Source organism: Phoenix dactylifera, chromosome 5 (assembly GCF_009389715.1).
Source record: "Phoenix dactylifera cultivar Barhee BC4 chromosome 5, palm_55x_up_171113_PBpolish2nd_filt_p, whole genome shotgun sequence".
In the NCBI taxonomy this organism is placed as follows: Eukaryota; Viridiplantae; Streptophyta; class Magnoliopsida; order Arecales; family Arecaceae; genus Phoenix; species Phoenix dactylifera.
The window spans coordinates 10,059,211-10,077,111 of record NC_052396.1 but is presented as its reverse complement, the minus strand read 5'-3'; the positions used below and the strand labels follow the sequence as shown (position 1 = coordinate 10,077,111).

General features: G+C 35.9%; 1 protein-coding gene across 1 annotated transcript; it reads right to left on the bottom strand.

Annotated features, from left to right (window-relative positions):
* Positions 1-1,482: 1,482 nt before the first annotated feature.
* Positions 1,483-14,886, bottom strand: LOC103718604 (mitochondrial outer membrane protein porin 6-like). Its single transcript, XM_008807503.3, has 7 exons — positions 14,700-14,886; positions 11,631-11,703; positions 8,665-8,732; positions 6,227-6,337; positions 5,861-5,947; positions 4,111-4,319; positions 1,483-1,992 (listed from the first exon to the last, which is right to left on the bottom strand). The coding sequence occupies exons 2-7, from the start codon at positions 11,680-11,682 to the stop codon at positions 1,686-1,688; spliced, it is 834 nt and encodes a 277-aa protein (XP_008805725.1). The 5' UTR covers positions 11,683-11,703; positions 14,700-14,886; the 3' UTR covers positions 1,483-1,685.
* Positions 14,887-17,901: the final 3,015 nt, after the last annotated feature.

The following is a 17,901-nucleotide window of genomic DNA, read 5'->3' as shown; positions in this document are numbered from 1 at the left end:
TGCACCAGGGAAAGCAACAAAAATGTATATTAATAGTACAAAACCTTTTACAGAATTCACTCCTTTATTTGTCCATGTTCCCAAAGATTTCTCAAGTGCTAGTATCGTAATTAACATTAAATCACCTGAATAGCATAACTGTAGGTTACAAGCTGTTTTTTTTCTTTCTGAGATAGGTTTGATATATTGTAGTGTCTCGTCGAGCTAAAGAAGATAACTTGGTCTCAAATAAAAATAGCAATTATAATGTCATTATATTCAACAAAATAACAATGCCCTTATACCCACTCTTAGTCCCAATTTCATATAACAGTTCTGGATCATGTCCCTCCTACTAATGAAACACAACGTTACATACAATGCATTAGTACATGATATATTCGTAATTATGTTTCGCATATATGATAGCATTATATAATAATATATTGTATTCTACTGTATAATGTTACTATACTGTATAGTTGATGTTGGTCGCAGTAATCCTTTAGTATTGATATTATAGTATAAAGTACTATTATAGTATACCAAATTTAATTACATCATTACATCTTGACTGCATAACTCCTTGCTACTTCCTTGATACGTCAAATCTTTTTCTGGTATGAATGTAACAAAGATTAAGTCATAAGTTTTTAGATCCGGTAATATATTAATATCTCATTCCTTTAAAAAGGTATCCCAACTCACAAAGTACTAGGTAGGGCACAATAGATGCTCCTTGTGCTGGCATAGTTTCATGCCATCCAACTGGCTTAATTCCCTACCAAAGATCCATGACTAAATTTTTACAGAGCTCAAGTGCTGCAAATTGGGGCTTCTGAAGACCATTTCTCCAATCATTGAGAGAAGGCCTCCTCTCCTTCCCTGAAAACCTCGATATCATCGCCATTCTTACCATCAACTGGAAGAACCATGCAATCCTTCATGTTAACTTGGCATGACCTAAGGCACAATGGAACAGCCCCATTCTTGGACCTGAATGTCCCCTGGATAAAACAGATGTACCAGTCATCATTCTCTCCTCTTCCTCCTTTTCCAGAGTTTACCCAAAATTAGATGTCCTCTCACCGAAACTACAGCATGACAAACAAATAAAGGTAGCAAAAATCACCTTTAAGAATAGCCTCAACCCACAACTAACCCAAATTGATGATGTGAATCCTCCCTTGATATCACTTTAGTATTTTACTATTAGTATTCATAAATATCAAATAAGGAACAAAGAAAATATCAGAGTTTCTTTAGTGAGTGCTATTTAGAATATCATCCATGAAATCACTGCGAGCAAAAATGTAATGAACTGTGATGCACATGACCAAAGAGACTGCTCTGACCCATTTCTGTACCCTGGGAATATAATCACAATTTTATCTCTGATGAAGCTGTCGTTGAAACATAAGATGTCTGAATAACAAAAGCAGAGAAATTGCCACTTACTGATGCAACATGAGGTTCCCACGCAGAGCCTTACAAAAAAGAAAATTAGAGAACAGTGTTATATGAACTTGTATAATTATGATGAATTTCTGTCAAAATTGAGTATGGACCCTCGGCCACGTGTTTCTGAACTCAAAAATACATCCACTTCCTTAGATATTAACCCAAAAGCAAGCTTTGTTTAAATAAAAAAAATAATGACATTAAAACATGAAACATTCTCACCCTGATTAGGAGAGCTTATCCAATCAAGGTTTGAGAGCAAGTGCAAGACCCACCCTCGATGGCACATTTATTGCCTTGGGATCATACTCAGCTGAAAGAGTAAGGAATGATTTTGGCCTCCATTCATGCCGACAGAGGAGTGCAGCCTTGCCGCTGTTGTTAAACCGCGTCTTTACTGTTGTTAGGGGATTAAGAGCATGGCAGCTTCCAATGGTGAAACTATTCTCATATGTGTTGAACCTGTGGATCATTTCAGCAGCCACTGAAGCTCCAGTGACTGGATTCACCACATGAACATAAGAAGCTTTTAAGGTCTCTCCCCTGTCAGCCCTAGAGATCAGAAATTCAAGAATATGTAAATTACAAGAAAAACATAACGTTTGTTAAATAGAAGAGGAAAACAAACAACCAAAGCTGACAACCTGAATGAACCAAACTTCAGCAAGGGCCAAAATAAATTAAATTTACGCCTACTCTTGTGCCAAATTGTAGAGTAATCTAAATTATCCAAAATCCTTATGAGACAAAAGCTAGGTTTCGAAGGCGAGCACCTACTCATCAAGTGGTTGTGAAGTAGATGATTCCAGTAACATGATAAATGACTTGATTCTTCTCCATGGCCAGAAAGTACCTAATTGTTTTACAGCATGCCTTTCCAAAATGGAGAACAATATGGAGTCGATTATCATCTACAGTTGCCATCGTCTGACTAGGTGTAGAGAATAATTATGCTAACCACGCTCAAGAAAAATGACATCATCCTCCTTTTCTTCTCCCTCTTTTTCCCTTTTTTGTGCAGGGGAGGGGAGGATGCAGTGAGGTTGCTGCTATCCAAATCCAGAACCAGGAGACCCCATCACAAGTAGTTAGCTGGAAATGGGCCAGAGCTAGCCCAAAGCCCATCAAGCCAGGCTAGTTCCAGGCCAAGCCAACTTTGATATGGGCTTTGGACCTGACACCCAGACATTGAAATTGCACTTGGGCCTCAAATCCTCAGCCTGATCAAGTCTCAAGCTCCAGTAAAGTCCTTACCTAGCTCTAAGCCAGAAATTTAAATAAATATATAATTTATGTTTTAAATATAATTTATATCATACATCTATATAAAAGTTACTTTTTGTTCTAAGCCACTCATCCTAAGATGACAGATGACTAAATGTTAGAAACCCTAATCCCCATCACCTATTGCCTAAATCTCTAGCGTATTTCCTCCAACAATCTTCTCTCACCTCCTCTCTCCCAACTCCAACACATTGGCTCCTCTATCGACAACATCAAGCTCCTTGGCCCCTCCACCGCCGCAACATCAAGCACTGCACGACAGCCCTCCTTTCCCATCCCCTCCTCAGATAACATCTTGGCCTCCCATTAACCATTGTTGATGATGAGTCCCACCCAGTGACCCCTCCTTCCTCCCCATCACCTCCACACATCAATCCTGAGGCCTCAGCACCACTAACATCCATCCTGACAACATCCTTCTTCCCATGCCCTCCACTATTGCTTCTACATCTGTTGTCAATACCGAAGACTTCCTAGAGCAGTAACAATTCTGCTTGAGCTTTCAACTGGGCTCGAGATAAGGCTTAGTAATGCTGAGTAAAATTTTCCCACTTAGGCCTCTCCAAAAGCCTAAAAAAAATTTAGGCAAAGCTTGTGCAAGGGATAACCTGGCGCTTGTCTGGCTCATTTCTAGCCTTGGGAAAGGAGTGCTGACCAACAAGGCCAATTCCTACGTAGTGAGGCGCAAGATGATGATGACATAGAGCTGAGAGCAAGTATGTAGCTCTTACTTTCTCACCATCTTCCAGGGATTAAGCTAGTTGGGATGAATCATGGGCTAATGTCAAATTTGCATATTAGTTGAGACCCACTAATTGAATGGATCAAGTGTGTCGCAATTTAATAAATAAGCTTAGCTAGTGTTTGAATACTTAACTTGTCAGTTGAAAGGTTGGGTTTAGATATTGTCATGGTTAAGTACAACTGACTTGAGACAAGATGAAGCTGACACATTGCCACCTATAGGTGTATTTTGCTGACACCTGTAGAATTAATGTGCTTGTACATGCATTTAAAGTGCTAAACGTGATTGACCTGTTTTCATCATGAACTGAAGTAAATTGAACCAAATTATATATGGCACAAATATACATGAGGATTGTCATACTTATAAGATAGATTGCTGTTATAGATCCCAACAATACTTCTCAAAGAATGTAGAAATTCCAACTATCATGGAATTTATGACTAACCAATAAATAAACAATGTTTTAAACTGAAGCATACATTGGGTATGAAAGGCAGGAAATGTTATAATTAATTGATAAGAAAATAATTAATGCTAATGTGAACTATACCATAATGCTTTCAGGATTAAGTAGATAATAAGAGGCTTAAGTTTATAATAATTAAGAACAACCAATACATAGATAACAAAGCACTTACAAAATCAGGGCAGCAGAGAGATCATGTTTGTTAAAGCCAATCCCAGCATTGTATTTGGTGAAAGATGCAGAAGCACTATCAAACCCAACCTCAGCACCAAGAGTAAGTTCCGTTCTGCCAATAGCTGCTGCTAACTCCAGCAAAGGTGTAGGTGTTAAACCAATGCTAGAATTAATCGCTGCATGGTCACGAAGGTATTGCACATCAAGCTGAAACAACATGCATAAAAAATGATCAGACTCCTTTTCCAACATCAAACTGATCTTTCTAACAAAAGACATGAGCCACTTTTATTTAATAAGAAAAGAAAGGATCTTATGAGAATCTGATTTCTCATCCTTCTCATCATTATGCTTCAAATTCTTTTTGATTGAAAGTACCAATAACCAATAATATGATAATGGAGTATGTGCTATCCTTGCATGAAATAGAAACACAGAGCAGGTTTATGTTTTTATCAGCTGAACATCATAATCTTAGCGCACATAAAAGGACTTCATGATAAAGAAAACTCGTAGACCTTACTGATTGTGAAAGAGATCACAGAAACAAGGAGCAAGTATAAATTTAATATTACATAGTTCTACTACATTAGATAGATTAGTAAACAGTGATTCTTTTATCAGAAATAAATCAGTGTCGACAAATGTCCAAGCAATGAGTACACACCTTATCCACCCAAGGTCATACTAATAAAATAGAAGCCAGCATTATATCATGCTTGATGATGGTGATGGTAGAACAGTTGGAAGCGGGTCCAAATTGGGAATAAGATTTTATAAGGACAGACAAGCTAGAAAATTCTATGTAACTGAGCAGAATTTTAACTGAACTCACAAAGACAACACTTGCACTGAGTCAGCTTGGGGGAAAAATGAGAATATGAATATGGACTTGGATGATTGTTAATACAAGCCTTCCAGTCAGTATATACATAAGTTAGAAATAAAACAGTGTATATTTCCATTTTAATTTAAAGTTCCGAGATGTTTAATAAAAAATTCTCGAAATCATTAAAGACCCACAAGACTGCATAATCTAAGTATAATAAAAAAGATTGCATCATGAAGACTCTAAAATTGGGATAACTTCCAATACAATTTTAAGTTGAATCAGGAGTCCATGGGTAGGAAAGATAATTCAGTTTTGTACTTTCATGCAACGTAAGGGTTTAGAATCTTTTGGATGGATGTTCAATAACTCATAATATCAGTACCATCAAATCAAGGTTGAGATGTCCTTTCAAATGGGTCCCATGAGGAACTGAAGTTCGAATATACTTTCCCTAATTTTCCTCATCTTACAGACTTTTTGGCAAATGATAAGTCACCTTTTCCAAGTGATAACAGGAGTTCTTACTTGTCTCTTTAACTGAAGCTGCCTCTTTTCCCAAACCCAACTTGGTTAGGTAATCAGATCTAGATCCAAACACTAGTCTAGGTTTTGATTTGCAATAGAACCAAGTCAGAATAGGTTCAACTCATATCAAAATCTACCACTAATCAGCTTCCTAGTGCCCTAGTGCGAAGCCAAATTTATTATTTTGACAGATACACAGGAGATGTTCTTTTTTACTGAATATTTCTTCCTTTAAGGCCATGGAAGCACATTTCAAAAAGATGTCCAAAAAAATGACCTAGACTTGCAGGGATATATTTTTTATCCAACTGGACCAATCAGGAGCTTTGTAGAATGAAAGCATAGATATAAAATACAACTACACAAGTACTATGTTCACTCTCTTACTAACCTTGCCAGGCTTTAGATCAGGTATTCTGAAGCTGAATGAAGTCTTGACACCAGCAACTAATTCATTAACAGTAACTGTAGTCGAGACCTGTAACATTAAGAATATACTTCTCGGGCTCATTTTCTCATGATCACAAGCATATGTAATTGAAGAAATATGTCTGGTCATTCAATGTTAACTTGAGCACATACATATGCATAGAATAAAAAATCCTGCATGCAGCCCCACTGGAAAACATACCATATTTATCTAATCACAATAATAGACTCCTGCCAGCATCAAAGCAGGCATGAGGTTTTCACAAATTGGTATCAACTTACACATAAAAGCTTAAAAAGCATGAATGATCCAAGATCCTCCACTTACACTGGAATTGGTATCAACTTGGACATCGACAGTTGTTTTCCCACTTCTATATTGAGTACTTATATCACCAAAAAATAGCTGATCTATCTTCACACCTGTAGCCGTAAGCCCCTGTCCATATAATCGGCATCAGTAGAAGAATATACAACAACAATGAGCACAAGTGAAATAACTTTTTTGTGAAGCAAAAACTCTGAAAAGAACATATAAAATTTTCCATAGCATGCAAGGTTCATAAACTTGCATAATGAGTATCACTGTGTAAAAGGCCAGCTCTAAAAGAAAACTCGGCAGCCTAAATAATATCCAGACTGCTGTCAGATCTGATATACAACAAAGATGCTAAGAGGAAGGGAGTAAGGCAGAGGAGAAAAGAGGAAAATGAGAAGAATAAAAAATAAGAAGAAATGAGGTGGAGGAGAAGCAAGGGAGGTAGAACCTGTTTTCAGATTCAGGTGCAGAGACAACAGAGAACGGAGAAAGGAGAAAACAGAGGAGGGAGGGGGAGACAGAGGGACAGTGAGTGTGTTTGTGAGAGAGAGAGAACCCTCTGCAGGGCTTCTTCAGTAGAGAAGACCTTGTATTAACATTCCTCAAAAGTACATCCAAATTAATAATGTTGCAATTCATGCCTTGACAAAGTAACAAAAATTGACAATAAAAAAACCAAATATTTTTAACAGCAATTAAACCTCAAGATAGTAATATGAAAATTATGACCTAAAACAATTATGGTTCCATTAACTCTATTTTGAAATTTATAAATGCTTAGAAAATCATCAAAAAATGAACTCAAAACATATAAGAAAATTGATAAAATTGTAACATTCATCCCATCTAAACTTAGTTAGAGCAAGTACCTTCTAATTATAATATAAACCGTCTGTTGTGCCGGTACTAGGCCCCATATCGGTTGCCCAGCGGTGTAGGTCAGTACTACCCCACGCCGCACCGTGCCTTGTACCAACACAGTAGAGGCGGGGCAGAGGAAGAACGGGAGAGAGGAAGAGAGAGAGAGAGAGAGAGAGAGAGAACATGGGAGGGAGGGAAAGGGAGAGGAAGGAGGAGAGAGGCCAGCAGAGGCCGGGGAGCCTCCCCGCGGAGGAGGCGGGGCTCCGCCTCTGCGGCTCCCCAACCTCTGCCTCCTCCGCACGGAGGCTCCCCGGCCTCCGCCGGCCGGCCCCGGCCAACCTCTCTCCTTCCTCTCCCTCTCCCTCCCTCCCTCGCTCTCTCTCTTTTCCTCTTTTTTCTTTTTCTTCTCCCCCTCCAGTGATGGGGTCGCGGTTTTGTTACCGGAACCATCCCGGTCCGCCATTGGTATGGCTCGAGGCTGGAGGTCGCGGTTTTGTTACCGGAACCATCCCGTCTGCCATTGGTACGGCTCGGGACGCCCCGAACCGGGCGGTTCGGGACGGTTCCACCGACCATGATATAAACTATTAGTTCACTATTTTCTATCATAATCTGAGCTTCATGAAAAACATGTTTTATATAAGAATAAATTATATAAATAATTAAAGCAACGGTGCAAAACAATAGCAAATTATTTGTAAAGTTTTTCTCCAAAAAATTGTTCAACACATTTTCATACTCATTTTCTTTCCTAAGGAAATTCTAGTTTTTCCATATGTTAGCATATAAACATGTCAAAGGAAGTTAAAAATAGGGCATTGCTATCAATATTCATTTCTGTTCTATTTAATACCTACGCTTCACGCAAGGCCCCTCTCTTTCCCAATAGTCATGTTGGTTAAGGATTCAGCATCAATCCTCATGCTCAAAACATTCAGTTGAGAGCCAGATGTAACATGTTGTTGATGGAAGATAGATCCTAAATTGATCTATTGATTGTTGGGCATAAACATTATTAGTCAGTACCTGTTGCGTCCTTTTTAAGAATAAATTATAAACTCTAGCAGAACCAAGCAAAACAAAAGGAGAAAATATCAAGAATAGTCTGCTTACCAGGAAAACAATCTATAGCTCAATTTGCTTCTTCTGTCATATGTAAAATTTTCACTACTCAAAATGTTTAAGTTTAAATTGTTATTTCTTTATTCCTTTCTCTCAATCATTTTGCTCTTCACCAAATTCCATAAGTTTATACTAAATTATGGCCCTAGTCAAGTGCAGAACTATGACTTTGTGATTCTGGTGTAAGCTAGACAAATAAGCATCTCTGCAGCATTCTCATAAATAATTTGAAATAAGCAATGGATTAAAATAAAACCTGAGATGAAAAATTAGCAATAATATCACAATCGCATAAAATATGCTTAAACATCTGGAGGGAACATTAAGCAACGAAACATCACCTTAAAACCTCATCTCCAGGCGCAAGTTTAATTTTTTATTTTTTCTAAAGGATGTCACCAGACATGAGATTACTGATACTGAATAAAGAAATTCACTCAAAAGCAGGAAATCCTTTTTTTTACCAGTCCAGCATCACTCAATGTTGTCAAAGTGACCTTGTGATCGAAGTTGTAATCTTTCGTCAAAAGATCTTCAAGGAACAATTATAAAAAATTGATTAGCTGACTTCACGAGAAATACAAATTTGATTATCAGATTATCTCATGTATCGGCATCAAAGAGGACACAATGAAAAGCAAGAAGTTTGTAAAGCAATATAATATACAAGAAGGCAAAAAAGATTCAACAGCAGAAGTGATGCCAAATCAGCATTCGGCTTTAGTAGCATTCTTCGAACCATCTGCAATCATATGTTCTCAATAATAAACACTTAGCACAGAGGACCAAAAAAACTTGGATGATCCTCCAACAACAACCGAAGAGATTGATTTCATTCTGTTACTAGTTCGGTACCAACAATATTCAAACAAATAACTGGCAGGAGACTTGTTCTGCATAAAATGGGAGCACACCACCTGGAATGTTATTATGTAAAAAAACCAGCCCACCCGAAAGGGAAGACCAAAACCTGCAGAAAAATAATGAAAACAACAACACTAGAAGTACCAGGATTACCCAAATCCCTAAATTAATGAGAACCACGGGCCAGCCAAAGGAAAATTTCAAAATAATAATTACATTTGCCTCCATGAATCTAAATCTACTCAAATATTTAAATGATTATCTCCAATAAAGCAACCTATAAAAGGACATTGACAAGATATCCAACAGAAATTATTCCTCCAAACACTCAACCTTCTTATGAAAATGGAGTGTACGACTTGACCATAGTATTATTGGTGAATAGGTGTTTGATGTATTTCTTTAGAAGGAAACAACATATATTAAGAGGAAAATTCCTTGAGTTTTACCCATGGACTATCGTAGCATCTAATACGGTGCATGTCGTACCATACCGGGTGGGAACCGGTGACAAACTCAAGTTCAAGTTGGTACGGGCTCCATACCATCCCATACGAAAACGTACCAAGATGTATACCAACTTGTATCGAGCCGTACCGAGATAAAAAGTTACAAAAATAGTTAGAGAGTTGTTTCGGAACAAGGTACATACCGTACCACTGTACCATACTGAATCGGTAAGGTACCAGTACGATACCCGGTGTTGAGACTGCGGACCTTGGGTCTACATCTTCTAAAGGATTTGCATTCAAAAATCTCGTTATTGCTAGCAGTCCAGTTAAATGCATGAATAGCACATACCACCTTTCTTCCTATTACCTTAAACATCTAGCAACTCATGCCACCAATCTAAAAGTATTAGTTAATGAAAAAAAAAATAGAACAAGGCCATCTCAAAACTATCTCATCAAACACTTCAAGTTTAGTGTTGTATTCAAACATAAGCTGAAAAGTGTAAGTATAATTTAAAATTTGAACTTAAAATTGGTCCAATGGGAACTAACAATCATGTCACTCTGGTCCATATATGAATAGGTTATCACCAAAAAATTGTCCAAACTAGATGGTTAAGTATAGGAACAACTCCAAACATTCAAACCTGCCAGACTTCGGCAGGTCAAAACAAGTTTTATAACTGTGAATCCACCTTCAACCATAAAACTCAAGCATATCTGTTGTCTTAAGAATAGCCTTCTCACTCAAATAGAAAGGAACCAAGTCTCAGGGCACAATACCCATATATATGATATCTTCACAGAGACTAGTGTTATCAACACATAGTAACAAAGCCACTTCGGAGTGCCTCCTCCATGTCTAAATAACTAACCATATGCCGTGACCATTGGCTTTCGTTCAACAAACCTATCCCATATTTCAAGGAGGCTCTTTTAGCATCCATATGATTTCGACCACACAAATCCATCTGTCCTGATGAAGTTTTAATACCTGCTAGAATTAAAAAGAACGTACACAAGGTAGAGAGAGTGTCTAGAATATGATATTCAAAAAGGATGGGTGCACCCATTAGCACAGAAATTTAGTGAAAACACTCTAATCTTCTCTTGAATTTCTCAATTATTGGAGTGCAATCCATCCAGGATTTAAAATGGCGCACCTTAGGTTCAAACTTGCATAGACGACTTAAAGTAGTAAACCTCTAAATTTGATAGTAACTTAAACCAAATACCGAATTCAATTTCATAAACTGAAAAGGATCCTTGATTAAAAAGGATGATAATGTCATCAGCCACTAAACTCACCACCATGACCAAGCATATCCAGTATAATTAAGCCCCTCTGCTAGTTGTATTAAGAGGTAGAACATACAAAAAATTTGTTTGCCGATTTCTGCAGCTTGGGGTTTTGACAGCTAGGGCTTTACCAATAAGTTGTTGCCATTATCTTCTTCTTCTTCTGCACGTGCCTGTGTGCTTTCTTGTGTGTATGATTTGTATGTTTGCGGGTTGTGGGTGTAACTGTGTCTCATTTGTTGGTGCATACTATGTGCTCTCTGTATGTGTGTCTTGTGTCCCCGTGCGTGCTATAAGCATAGTGTTTGATTGATATTTCATGGTCAAATATGTTAGTTCAATGATACTACAGGGTTCAAGTCTTCAGGCTATATCAAGACAAAACAAAATCTCATGCAGTTAAGTTTTCCATGTAGAAGCTGCTGCAAGCAAAGCTATATCTAGCAATAGCATAGTATCTAATAGATACAAATACATGAGCAAAATAAATTTGAAATGGCTTAACAACAAATCCAGTCCATGTGTTAATGAAAATTAGATTGTGGAAGCTGAAAAATAGCTTCTGAACCTGTCAGTGAAACACTTATCCAAAATGATACTAAGTCTTCTGATAAAATGTACTCCATATTAAGTTGCACAAATACTTCATATAAATATGGTTAAAATTTAAAGTATAATATATCATAATATCATTGAAACCATGTAGTGAAGCCACATAATCTCACCCATTAAAACTTTCAGTACCACAAATCGCAAGCTGGTTTTTATTTTCCAGCTTTTTGGTAAGAATAATATAAATGAAACAAGAGACTTGCCTCTTGCCTTCTTCCCGATATCAGAAAATGGAGCTGGACCGTTGCCCATCATTAATCCAAATAAAACACGTAGCTGTCCAAATGCCATAGTGCCAAAGGAGTTTTAGACAAATAACAATTAACAAAATAATATAGATCAAGACAAAAGAGGACAAACAAAGTTCAAAAAACTAGAATATGATCAAGTCCTTATAGAGCTAACCATATTCTAAAAAGTGGCTTTTCCACCAAGAATAAAGCTCGGGAGATGGCATAGTATTACGGCAAATCATAGTCTAGTTAATTTTTAGTATGTTGAATCTAACAAAACTTATTTCCATGCAACATACTTCCAAAAATTGCAAGATAAAATCAATTTAGTTTTCAAAACAATGTCTGCAATACCAAAATCAGCACCCGTGCAAATAGGTCGTCGGTACAGTATGTACGTCCCAATGACATGTCGTTCCGACATAAACCGACTGAAAAACCGACAAGAGAGGGGGATAGGAAGAAGGAGAGCGCGGAAGAGAGAGACGGAGGGAGGGAGAGGGAGAGACGGCGGAGAGAGAGAGAGGCAGAGGAAGTGAGAGAGGGAAAGGGAGGGAGTGAGTAGCAACCGTGGGAATAAGGTGGAGGGAGGGAGGAAAGAGGGCTTTCTCCATGCATCGAAACAAGGGCACCTGTTTCGAAAGAAAACAAGGGCTTCGACCCCTTTTTTATAGTTTTCCGATTTTTTAAGTGAACTCGACAACCATTGTCGTCTTCACTTAAAAATTTTTTAAAAAAATAATAAGTAAAGTCAGTAGTGACTGCCTACTTCACTTAAAAAAATCAAAAAAAAAAGAAACTGAAGCTTCTATTTCCTTTCGAAACAAGAGCTCTGCCCCTATTCCGATGCACAAAGGAGAAAGGGCTTCAAAAGCCCTCTCTCCCCCCTCCCTCATCTCTATTCTAGCAGTCGCCACTCACCGCCACCCTCTGCCCTCCCCCCCTCTCTCTCTTTTCCTTTCTTTCTTTCTCCTTCTCCCCCTCTCTTGCCGATTTCTCGATTTCATTGCCAAAATCATCCTGGTCTGCCGCCGGTACGACTCAATATGCTCCAAACCGAACGGTTCAGGACGGTTCGATCTTCCTTATTTCAAAATACTGCAACTAAAAGAACAACAAGTTGAAATTTGATATACATCTCAAAAATGAAAGAATTGAATATCCTACAAAACAAGGTTCTAAGTTCCAGAGGGATAGGGGCATCCCAGTCGTCCCATCCCATTTTTATGCAAAAATAGGACCGGGACGGGGTCGGAACTCGAAAATCCATCCATGTAGGGAAAGAAGAAGAAAAAGAAAAGAAAGAATGTTAGAAAAGATGAAGAAAAGAAAAAATTGAAAGAAAAGAAGAAGAAAAAGGAAAGAAAGAAAGGAAGAAGAAAACAAATGAAAAGAAGGAAAGAAGGAAGAAAATAAGATAAATATGAAGAAAATGGAAACAAAGAAAGCAATAAAGGAAAGGATAAGAAAAAGAAAGAAGAAAAAAATGGAAAGAAAGGAAGGTAAGGAAAAAAAGGAAGGGACGAAGGAAGAAAGGAAAGAAGAAAAAGAAAGAAGGAAAGGAAAAGAAAGGAAAGAAGAAGAGAGAGACGAAAGGTACCTATAGGACTCTCAACCGGGCCGTGGAGACAGGGCGGGATAGTGGCGTGTCCCATTCCATAGAGAAATTGGGACACCCCCATCCCATAAGATTTAAAACCTTGTATAAAACACACTATCAAGGATCTCTATTTTTTATCAAACCATAAGAATACTTGAGAAGACCTTTCACAATTTGTATATATAAACTACTAGTGGAAAACTATGACATATTAGAACAATTTGAATCTTCGCCAGTTACCACTACAAACTCCTATCTGAAGATTCCTAAGGCATACATAGAAGGATAACGGATATTTCATCATCATGATAACAAAGCCAATGTAGAAAAAGTAGTCAGAAATTACAAAATAACAATTACAGTGATGTTGAAAAATGTATGGAGATGTCAAACAAAAGGTATAGCAATTTTTTAAAAAGCAATTTCATAAAAAAAAGAATAAAATAGTATTTCACGAGGCAGAGCTCATGAACACTTTTAGTGCAGCAGTGGATACAAGAGCAAAATTTTAAATTAAAATTTTATAAGAACCAAACAAGCATTAAGATGACAACTTTTTGGTTTACTTAGCTCATAGGTTCGACCTTTGCAAATCTACAATACCATCTTATGTTGGAGCAATCATAGCCTTCTAGGAAAGAGACTGTGTGTCAAAAAAGACACTTGGAGATTCACTCTAACAAGAAAAAAGGTTTCTGTCAAAATTGACTGGAATTGAAAGTCAAGCTCTGATTGCATCCATCCGTTACATCCCAACAGAATGTTCAAAACGCAATCGTGCAGCTTTTTTGGTTCTTCAGAATTTCAAAGACAGACATAAACTCCCATCAGAACTTTATTTTTAAGAAATCAGAAGCAATCAGGTCACGCATCTATCAACAACTACAATATCCCAGACCACATAAAAAAAAAAAACAGGCAGAAACTGAGATCCTGTGTTCACATCTGTCAAATAACAAATGTGATTTCAAGAACATCATGACATTAAAGTACATCAAATTTTACCGATACCATCCATAAACAGAATACCAGGAGCCAATACTATCTATTAAACATAAGCAATGTCTTGTCTACTAAAATATTCAGATTCAACATCGGCGTTCGAACAAGGATTACTCCATTGATGGTTGAGAACTCTGCGACACAACCAGAGCCCAGAAAATATTGAAAAAGTTCTCTTCAGATACTACTATCAATTAAATAATTAAAAGTTCACTACTTCAAGCTCTCTCCCATGGGCAATCTGATCAAGAAAAAGTTTCATCCGATCAAAAAATCCCAACTTTATCAGAAAATATGCAACTAAACAAACAAAAGAAATCTATAACAGAATCAAACCATCGAAATCGTACAAAAGCATGAATGCAATAACCTCCCTGACTCGGATTAGAGATCAGAGAAGGGGATAGAGAGAGAGAGGGGCGGGTGAGATTACGGACCTGGAATCGGCCACCAAGGATCGGAACGTCTGGTGGCCGGAGACGGGGAAGGCTTTTTGGACTCCGCTGGGTTCGCCCAAAAAATAAAAAGAAAGAAAAGAAAAGAAAAGAAGGAAAAACTAGCTTTTGGAGCTAGAACGCCGGAGGTGGAGGGTTTTGAGGCGCAGACAAAAACCCCTTTTTTTTCTTTTTCTAACGGAAGAATAATAAGAAAACCTGGACCGCTTAATATGCTCGTACCCTTTTCCAGACCACCGACCACGAGTCCGGCGATTCCTGTTCCGTGGCTCGGCCCAGGTTGGCCCAAACCACCAACTCTCAGCGCCCCCTCGCCCTCAAAAAAAAAAAATCAGGAAAATAAAAATAATAATAATAACTAATTTAAATAATTAAAAACTGCTAAATTGACAAAGAAATCTTAAACCAGAAAAAGAAAATCCACAATTGGCATAACCTTGGTCCATTGATCAACTATATATGCTCAACATTATGGAGGCATTTGGTATGGGATGTTCATCCTAAGATCAAAGATGATGTAAGTGGAAATAATGAGATCACGTTATTTGATTGTACTACGGTGATTCTGTATAGCAGTAATCATAAATCATCTACATTTCTAAAATCACCACCTAACCTAGTGGTGGGATACCCATTCTTAAGGTTGGATATTATATCTTGGAAGCAAAAATATCTCATAATCCACAGAAAATATTAAATATTAAATATTATATTAATATTATATATATTATACTTATGATATCATAATATATAATTAATCATATAATTATTTACAATTATAAATCAAAATATTAGTTCTATAATAAGAATTAATATATCTTTATAAATATATTATTATTTTATTATAATATATTTTATATGATTAATAAATATATTTGTATGGAATATATCAAGGATAGCTTTGGTATTATATGGCCAGGGATTTTGGATTTCTATGGAATACCAAATATATTACTTGTGCATATCTAGAAATCTTTAATCACTGAAATATAGAATAACAAACACAATGATCTTAGATCATCGAAAATTAGATTACTCCAGGATAAAAATCACCAGTAATCTAAGATCACATCCCGTTTGAGTCATCAAATGGCAATAGATTGAATAAGCAAAAAGTTGCACATCCAATGTATATATTTTAGAAGATTCATGAATTAGCAAAAGAGTTAAATTTTGTAAGACCACTTGGGAGAAATTTATCAGACCTTGATATATAAAAAATCTTATTAAAAATTATTTACTATCTATTGGATGATAGTATCCCTTGCCACTTGGACAAAAAAAAAAAAAGGTAGTGTTCAATTCGAGTTGGTGTCAACCCTTAAAACTTAGATTAGTAAAGCAAAAGGTAAGAACTAGCTATCCATACAAACATACATGTATGTATGCATATGTACATTATATATGTACATATATATATATATATATATATATATATATATATATATATATATATATATATATATATATATATATATATATATATATATATATATATATATATATGTACATATATGTACATATAGATATATATGTACATATATATATATATATACATATATGTACATATATATATACATATATGTACATATATATATATATATATATATGCATATGTACATATATATGTACATATGCATTTATATATATATACATATATATTAATTAATAAATAAAAATATTCGATGAATCCAGCTCTAAATGTCAAATAATTCATTGATTTTCTCAACCGATTTAAATTCTGCAGAAGCAAATGATGCATAAAGCTATTTTTTGGGCAATAGCTAATTAACCTCGAGGTTGAGCATACAAATGCTAATATTTGTAGTTGATGTGATTTCAACCTATCATAAATGTGAAATCCAAATTAACGATAATATATATGATAAATGATTAATCGAAGTCAACTATTACGTATGCCACGCTCCCGACTCGAGTTCGAGAGCCGATAGTCATGGCAACCGCCACGTATTCATAGAAAACTCTCCCAATAAGTATGCAAGGCATCTCATCACGATATTATAAACATACAACGAAACAATTTTAAATGATAATATACAACTTTATTTGAATAACTAACTCGAAATTTAAATGTCTCATAATTCTAACAATATTATAAGATAGTATATCAATTTAAATAAACTCTAATCTACGATAATCTGTGCCAAAATTTTGCTAGTCACTCTTCCATATTGAACCCTAGTCATGCTAGTTTTTCAGATCTATAAAAATAATAAAAAATTATATAATGAGCTAGACAATCCGATAAGTAATGAATATCTTAACTAGACAATTCATGTAATAATATAAAATATAAATACATATTACAATTAATCAGTATAAAAACATAATTAGTTCTGTTTCAAAACACAAATTCATTAAAATTCATATCTTTCAAATATTCATATACATAATCATTAATCCGATTCGAAACAAATCACATTCAACTCAATAGCTTTAAACTATGGACACATTTATATTCTATACCTAGGCCAGAAATAGAACCGCACTTATATCTTAGAGAGTGGGTGAGAATACCGCACTTATATATTATGGAGTGGGTTAGAATATCACATCTATATCATATGGTAAGGCCAAAAATAGAATCAATGAGCCCAATAATAGTTAAAGTGCCAATGCATAACCCTCAATTGGCGGGGTCCAAAACATACTCAGGCTGAGAGTTTAAATCTGACACATATCTTTTTTTTTTACAAAATAATATATATATATATCATAATCCAATCAATATAACAATAGTCCTAAAAATATTACTCCGAATTATATATCTATTTTTTCATTCGAAACCCCATCTCATAAAATTCATAAATCACATATAAATCGATTAACAATTTTTTAGATGTAAAAATATTACATAAATAAAAAATCTAGAAAAGACGGATCATTACTTACCTTACACAAACAACGAGCATATAATCCAACTAATTTTAAAATCCTCCTTTAGAACCTAATATCCAAAATTATATTATTATTTTATTAAAATTTAATCATGATTAATTTAAGAATAAATTCTAAATTTCGATATCCTCATAAGGCCAACTAAGGGGAAGTGCTCGATACTCCGGTCGATTCAATCAAAGCAGAATTCATCTGATCATGCTTAGACTAGGATATAGGTGGTTCAATAAAGATCAAGGGTGACTAATTCCAACAATGTCAAGGA